This window comes from Sciurus vulgaris (assembly GCF_902686455.1).
Source record: "Sciurus vulgaris genome assembly, chromosome: 15".
Taxonomy (NCBI): domain Eukaryota; kingdom Metazoa; phylum Chordata; class Mammalia; order Rodentia; family Sciuridae; genus Sciurus; species Sciurus vulgaris.
The window spans coordinates 55,010,943-55,018,980 of NC_136476.1; the positions used below are offsets into that span (position 1 = coordinate 55,010,943).

The 8,038-nt window shown below is 47.4% G+C and overlaps 1 protein-coding gene across 1 annotated transcript in view; it reads left to right on the top strand.

Moving 5' to 3' along the window:
* LOC306644888 (FERM and PDZ domain-containing protein 1-like) overlaps positions 1 to 5,806 on the top strand; it is a gene marked incomplete at its 5' end in the record, with an annotated part of 38,190 nt that extends 32,384 nt beyond the window's left edge. The window contains 1 exon segment of the mRNA XM_079112149.1: positions 2,884 to 5,806. Coding sequence (XP_078968275.1) covers positions 2,884 to 5,201 — 2,318 coding nt within the window. The 3' untranslated portion in view covers positions 5,202 to 5,806.
* Positions 5,807 to 8,038: the final 2,232 nt, after the last annotated feature.

An 8,038-nucleotide genomic window follows, 5' to 3' on the forward strand; every position in this document is an offset into this window, starting at 1 on the left:
AAGGTAGACCTGTTTTCCCTGGATCAGATTACCAGCATCGTGGCCTTCAGTGAGGGCTGCAAGCGAGGTTCAGAGAATTGTGGGCGAGCAGAGATGGGAGGGACTCATTCCCCAGTGGGAAGGAGTTCCAAGAAGAGGTACCAGATGGGCTGGGCCCTATGGACAGAATTTACAAAAAAGAAAAGGGTTTCACAGAAATACCCAGCAGACGAGGTGGCTGTGTCTTTGTTGACCCTGAGGCTACCTTAAATGAGACCTTGAAGCAAGACACTGTAACTGACAGACTGTCAGTGACACTGAAGGTCTTTTGGGGTCCAAAGGACCCTGACACCAGAAGGTAGGGGATCTGTTGACTACATTCCTACCAGGTTCCTCAGATGTTTCCCGATAGAGAGTGTACAGTACCCATACAGAATGGCTTCCCAGGCAGACCTGAGAACCTTGAAGGACATACACCTCACACACACACACACACACACACACACACACACACACACACACACACACACACACACACACACACAGTATCACACTCACTGCATTCCAGAGGAGAAACTTTGGAAACAGCACACAGGCAGGGTGACCTCCTAGGAGCTGGGAGTGCCAAGCCCTTTCCTTTCTGCTCCAGTGCTTTCCTGTTGCTCCCTGACATACCTTTCCTGCTCCCCAGGGGTTTCCATTGCTCTTGGGAGAAAGGCCAGCTCCAGAGTGGGCGCTCTGAAGCCCTCTGTAACCTGACCTCTGCCTGTCTCACTCCTGAGCACTCTCTGCATTCCTGACACACAAACCTCTTTGCCACTTTTAAGAAGCACCAAGCTCTTTCCCACCTCTGGGCTTTGTACCTGCTGCTCTCTGCCCTGATCCTCAGCTGCTGATGCTCATCCATCCATTGGGTCTCCCTGAGGCCCACTCCCTCAGGGAATGGTTCCCAGATTTCCCAGATCAAAGCAGGTCTGCCCGTGTTGGTCACACGTTCCTTCACACTTGGGACTTTTGCTTCCTGGCACTTAGCACTGCCTGTAGTGGCATATTTACTTGTGTGAGTCTGCCTGCATGTCTCTCCCTCCAGACTGAGAGCTCCTTGAGCCCAGCCACTGTGTGGTTTTCATTCATCACTGTGTCCCTGGGTATAAAGCCTGAAAGTCGTCACTAAATGGATGAATGAACTGGCCACCCTCTAGCCTGGGTTCAGTTATTGGCTATGCCCCCAGGGAAAGGAGCAGCTATGGCCAGACTGCCCTGCTCCCTCAAGGGCCCAGACAACAGCCTTCCATGCCTCCGCTTTGCTTCACTGAGCAGCCATCATACTGGAGTTAGGATGGGGGTGCTACAGAGACCGTCAGGCAGGGCCCTTTTATAGGAGTCTAGTCGGGGGCTTAAGGGCCATCCTGGATGCGCTCTTTCTCATAGGAGGGAGCCAGTGAGGTGCTGAACAGAGAACTCAGGACTATGGCTCCTACTTCTGGGTTCCGGTCTGGCCCTTGACTTGCTGTGGGAGCACCTCCTTTTCTGGGCCCCAGAAACCCCATTGATCAATGGCTACCAGTAGCCTAGACAGCAACATATCTAGCCACCAGAATCACCCAAGGGGCTTTGTTTTAAAACTATGGATCCCTTCCTTGGTGCAACCTCAGAGATTCTGATTTAGGAAGTCTAGGGAATTTCCTGAGATTTGATAAGATTTTCAACACTGTACAACCAGGTGAGGAACAACTGATACAAGTAGATGAACCCTCTGATTCTTAAGTGCAAGGCCATGATCCTGACTCCTCCTGGCTGATTCCTAAGACTTCTTCACAGCAGTGCTTTTCCCCTGAGAAAGATCCATCCCCACTTTCTCAAAATGCCTCATGCCTGTGACTGAGGGTTGGGGCCCTTGCCCTTGTATGTCAAAATAAAGTTCTTTTAGAACCCTCACACATGAAATGACAATAGTAGGTCTGGGCTTATGGCTCAGCAGTAGAGCGCTTGCATAGCACATGTGAGGGCCTGGGTTTGATCCTCAGCACCACCTAAAAATAAATAAATAAAATAAAGGTATTATGTCCATCTACAACTAGAAAATATTTAAAAAATAATAATAACAAAAAGAGCAGCTTCCTATTCGTGAACACCTATTAGACACAGGCCTCATGTCAGGTAAGTTACAAAAACACATGACTTCATCTCATCTGCATGGCAGCGTTGATTGGTACCATTGGTACTGATTCAGGTTAATGCAAGTACCAAGAAAAAGTGTTAGAAGGTTGTGGATTTCCAGCAGGTCTGGGGAACTGGGCTCGGACATGGACGTCTACCATCCCAGGAGTCTGTGTAGCAGAATTCCTCATCTGTGCTGTCAGAATATGATGGCTGGAAAGGCTGGGCTCTACTTTCATTAGTAGTTTTTAATCAATGTATTCAAGTTTGAAATCCTGGAGAATTTGTAGTTGACTGGCTGGGCCATAAATCTGATCACTTGAGTGATGTGGGAGGATACCTTCATTAATAATTCTAGGGGCTCAGGGTATAACTCAGTGGTAGAGCACTTGCCTAGCATGCATGACATCCTGAGTTTGATCTTTACCACCACAAAAAATAAAATAATAATAGTAATTCTTCCAGATGACTGTAACCATTGGGAAGATGTCATCCCCTGAAAGGAAGTCCCCTGCGGGGAAAATAGTGTGACCAAAAGACAATGAAACAGATCTTGGGCAACCAAAAATCAAAGAATGTCTTTCATAATTATTGTTCCCATCTTTTGGATGAGGAAACTGAGAAGGTCCATATTTAACTTGCCCAAGGATATTTGAATCCAGGAAGGCCCATGTCCTGAGCCCAAGCTCTACAAACTTTTGTTTTTCTGCTCTTTATGTACTATTTTTCTTTCTTGACTCCCAGGACCCAGAACCATTTCTGCCATAGAACCCAGTGCCACAGGCTTACACAGTAAGGCCAGCACCTGCACCTGTGAGGACAGCCTGCACCCTGGGCCAAATGGAATACAGCCAAGCAGGAGGGGCGGAGTGAAGAAGTATGCCAGGACCCTGAGGAAAAGAAGGTCCTTTCTGCAGACCGACTACACCTCTCAGGTCTCCTTTCCCCTGGTGCCATCAGCCTCCCTGGAGAGTGTGGACGACGTGTGCTACTATGACAGAGAGCCGTACCTGACTGTCAGTGCACCTTCCCCAACCGTGTCCTCCCTGCAGGATGTACAAGGTGAACCAGGCCTCCTGGAGACCAAGGCCCTGGGGCTGCTGGCTCCCCTGAGGGAGACCAAGAGCAAAAACCCAGCCTCCAGGGTCATGGAGATGGAGCCTGAGACCATGGAAACCAAGTCAGTCATTGACTCTCGAGTGTCTTCTATTTCCGCCATTCGGTTCAGGATTGACCCCAACAATAAAGAGAATTCTGAGGTTGCCTCTTTGGCTGCCACTGTTGACAGTTCCTCAGCAAGCATTCCTCATGGTTCCAACCCAGGTTCCTCTGGCCCAGGAACTGCTCAGTCTAGGCCTTTCCAAATTTTGTTTCCATTTCAAGACCCAGATGGCACTGCCCCCAGAGAACTTACCAGAGAGCTTGGGAACAGCACCTTCCCCTTCTCGAGCACAAACCCTAACCAAGACAGCCCAGGGCCATATAATGTCTCTCAAAGAGACACACTGGAGCTGGGAGGCATTCAGTTGGCAATGGGATTGGGATCTTTTTTAACAAATCATATTCAAGAGACTGCCCCCCAATACACAGAGCTTTTGTCGTCTCCTGGAGATGGGCCTAGAAGTGATGAATGTGTAATGAATTCAGGAGAGATGGCCCCCATCCCTACAAAAGAGAAGCAACTATCTTTGGAAAGTAACAGTGAAATTACAAACAAAAATGGTACCAACTTCTATCAGGAGGAATCTGGGGAGGATTTGGGTGGCCTGAAAGTTAATGCTCCTCGGGCTCTTGATGAAATAATTACCTCCCTCTCCTTGGAAGCTTCTGGGACAGGCACTGAGCAGACCCCACCATATACCCCCAAAAGTCCCCAAGGACAATGCAGAGAAGCCCGAGGTCAAACCTTGCGGGCCCAAGAACAAAAACACTTGGCAGAATTGGATTTAGACCCTGATTTCTTACTTGACAAGAAGACTATTCCATCAGCCTTCCCTCCAAAGGGGGTCAAGGCAGAGTCACTTAACCATATCATGGGGGAGACTACAGCCCTTAGAGACACTCCTCAGCAGGTCTGTTTTAATCCTTTCCTGACAAAGCCACCACCCTGTCAAGAGGAATCCCACTTTGAAGCATCAAACCATTGTTCACTATCAGAAAGCAAAGATAGCAGTTCTAGTATTTGCCTTCCTACTGAGAAGTCTTTCCTGTGCTTTGCCCCAGAAAACTATCCTGCAGTTCCTGCCAGTCTTAGGAAGGCCACATCTTTGGGTTTTGCGGGCATGAATGAGGAGGTAGTGGCCCCCAGGATCAGGATGGAACAGTGCAGCTGCCAGTTCTCCTATGCCACGTGCTTCCGTGTCCCACAGCCTGACACAGAGGAAGAGGACAGGGCCCGCGAGACACACCCCACCGCCCCCCTCACCTCTCCACCCTCTGCAGGAAGCAGGCTGGCTCTGCCTTGGAGGCCTGCCCGGGCTCACAGCTGCAGCACGGCGCCCCTGTCAAGGAAGAGCCACATCTGGCCTGAGTACTGTTCCAGGGCACTGAGACAGCTGAAAGCTGCCCCTGCCAGTACCCCTGAGGGCTTCATTCAACTCATAGAAAACTTGCTAGAGCTACAAGACATTCTAGAAGCTTCCTGGGGGGGTGGAAGCAAACACCCCCCAGAAAAGTGCACCTGGCACTTTTCAGAAAGCCGGAGCCGCCTCTGCATGGGTTCCCAGAAGCTCCTTTCGAGCTGTCAGCACGTGATCAGAATGGACCAGTCCCCTGAAGAGATGCAGGGTGCTGTGCGTGACACCTTCCAGTACCTGGTCCAGCTGGCTGGCTTGTGCTTCCAGTTCACCGACTGCAGCCGCTGCTCTGCCCGGCATAGGGAAGCAACTGGGAACCTGAGGGATGTGGTGTACACCTACCACCAGTTTGTAGAGGCTGCAAAATTGACCTGTGAGAGAGGCTACCACGACCTGAGTGTGAAACTCTTGGCCCGTCAGTGCACGGCCCTCACAGCTGCTGTGTTCTGTTTGACCCAGAAGTTCCGGGCATCCACTGCCCTATGAGCAGGTCAACTGCCCGGGGACCCCTGCCCTGCCATGGACACTTCCCCAAGGAGCCCCTTCCAGTCCCCCACCCACCCTATTCAAATGTTTACTATACAGAGTATTCAAATAAACTGCTAAACTGCTGCTTAATCTTGACCTGAATCATACCGAGAGATAACAAGTTTGGGTCAAAAGCACTCACTTATATTCGACAACAAACACTCACTGAATACGTCTTTTGTGTCAGGTCTTATACTAGTAGCTTGAGAATGACAGATAAATAACACAAGTCCCGGCCTTTGGTCAGGATGCTTACAGACCCTCTGGGATACACCGCCATCAGCAAAGTTGTTCCATTAAAGGAGCATTCTCAGGGGGAATGGAACCAAGAGGTAGTCACACACTGTCCCAAGAAGACAAGAATGAGGGAGAAAGATACAGGTGACTATAACACATAGTCTTGAATTCTCATGTCACACTGCTTTGACAACAGCCTTCCACATTCAGTGGTGATATTGGATGGACTACCTTCCCCGATTTTCAACCTACCCCAGGGGAGACCTGGTATTCTTGGCTGTCTCACTGTAGTAAGCATAGGTTGCCACTAGGTGGCAGTAAGTTCCTTAGTTGCACAGCCAAGCACACAGGCAGGTGTATTCTATACTTGATCTGAAATTGCATCCCTGAATCTTGAACCCTATTTCTGTTTTTAAATATATAAAAGGCAAATACTAAAGCTCCAGTTACATGTGATTTTTAAATAATATTAGGTCAAAATAAACCTTTCTAACTAATCACAGCTGAGCCAGTTAATCCTAGTAAACCATAGTGGACCTTGGACAAGCTACTTAACCTCTCAGTGTTTGGTTTTACCTCTGTAAATGGAGATGCTGACACTTCCCGAGTTATGGGACATGAATCCAGGAAATAGAGTCTCAATAAATGTTAGTAATAACCTTCAACATTTTGAATGCCTCTCCTAGTCTGAAACCATTCCCTACATTTTGCTCTCAGACTCCAGGGAGACATTTTAAGACTCCTTTGAGACTCCAGGCTGTGGGTGGTTCAGTGGCTCACCTTGGGCTATTAGAGGAGATTGAAGGGGTGTCATTGTCCCTCTGGTACTCCTCACCAGTTGTGAGCTGAGAGCTTTCCCTTCTCCTATGAGCTCCCTGATTCCTTCCCTTCACCTAGCAAAAGCAGGATCAGGGATGAGTGTGTTAGGTCATGTCCCTAAGCTTTCTCCAGTCAGAAGAATCGCAGTACTTGGAAGAGGAGAGGAAGAGATTTCCCTCCTGTCCTGTTATCAGTTACTTGTTAATGAGTAACTAGCTATTCAGTACTTGTGCCAAGAAAAGTTTTATGTTTTTAGAAGGCTATTTCTTTTCAAAGAATATTTTGAATGAAATTTAGATAAGGCTCTTGAACACAAATTTGAAGTGATTTAATGGTAAGGAAAAATAGGAACAATAGGGTATCAGTTTTTTAGATACAGGATATTAAAACATGACTTGAAACTTTTTTTCATTAAAAGGATACGAAGAGTCAACTAACTTATTTATGTGAATGGAGGTTTGTGTTCAAGAGTTTAGGGAAGGTGTTTAGGACCTCACTCAACCAGGGCTTGGATCCTGGCGGTGGCCGGTGTTGTTACAGGCACTTCTCTGGGCCTCAGTTTTGCCATCTGACAAAAGGAAATAATACTAGTCTCCATTTAATTAGTGGACCAATGCCTTATTTAGCTAGCTTGAATACATTTTTTAACATGATCAATATTTAGGTATTGTTATATGTTTTCAGCATTTTTGTGCGAAATAGTCCTGGAGGCCAAGCTGAGGCCCTCAGAAGGTGTGCGGGTTCTTCTTTCTTTTCCTCAAATCCATCACCTTTCTTGGGTAGTGACCATATGGAGATTGTCTTTTTCTGGACAATTCCCACGAGAAGGCCCAAGTCCCAGAAGTGGTGGGAACCCTTCACTGCTTGTTGCGGAGGTAAAATGCAGGAGGGGGCGCTCTGTTTGGCACTTTCCTTGAGACATAGGAGATAGGCAGGATGAAGCTACCTACCCTGCAACCCGAAGAGCCAATTGTTTAATGACGAAGAAATTACTGGATACACATACCCCTCCTTTCTTTTCCCAACCACCATCATATCAACTGATTCATCTCTTTAAACAAACTCTCCTGGAACACCCGTGCCTGATGCCAGACTATGGATGTAAGTAACCGGGTGAGAATCCTCTTTTCAAGAGCTCCAGGTGGAGCTTAGGTGACGTATAGACAAAGAGACTGAAAACGTAAGGCACGATGTGCCCAGGGATGCCAAAGAGAGGAATTAAGGTGCTGTGAGAAGTCATTTTGGGGGTTAGAAGCAGAGTAGCAATCAGGGAAGACTTCCTGTAGGAAGCAGCATTCATTAGAACTAACATGTCAGGAAGTACTTATTGGTGTATTAGGCCCCAGATTTGGTAGTTAGGATTTGGATCTGTCAGGAAAGGAGAAAAATCATTTATTTTGTCAACAAATATTTACTATGCAGTGGCATTAGAAATACAACTGTGGACATGTCAGACATAGTCTCCTTGAAAAACTTATAGTTAGTAGGAATAACAAGGGAAAAAAATAAATTACTGATTGAAAAGTGATTTTTAAAAACAAAGATGTCAAGATAGGGATAGGAAGAGCTAGTCTTACCTAGTGTAGCCAGGAAAGGCCTTTCTGAACAGGGATGTTTAAGCTGAGACCTAAATAAGAGTCAGTTATGGAAAATGTGAGAGGAAAGGGAACAGCATGTGCAAAGGCCCTTGGTGTGTCTAAGGCATTTCAAGACCAGTGCAACTGGAGGGAGGAAGAAGG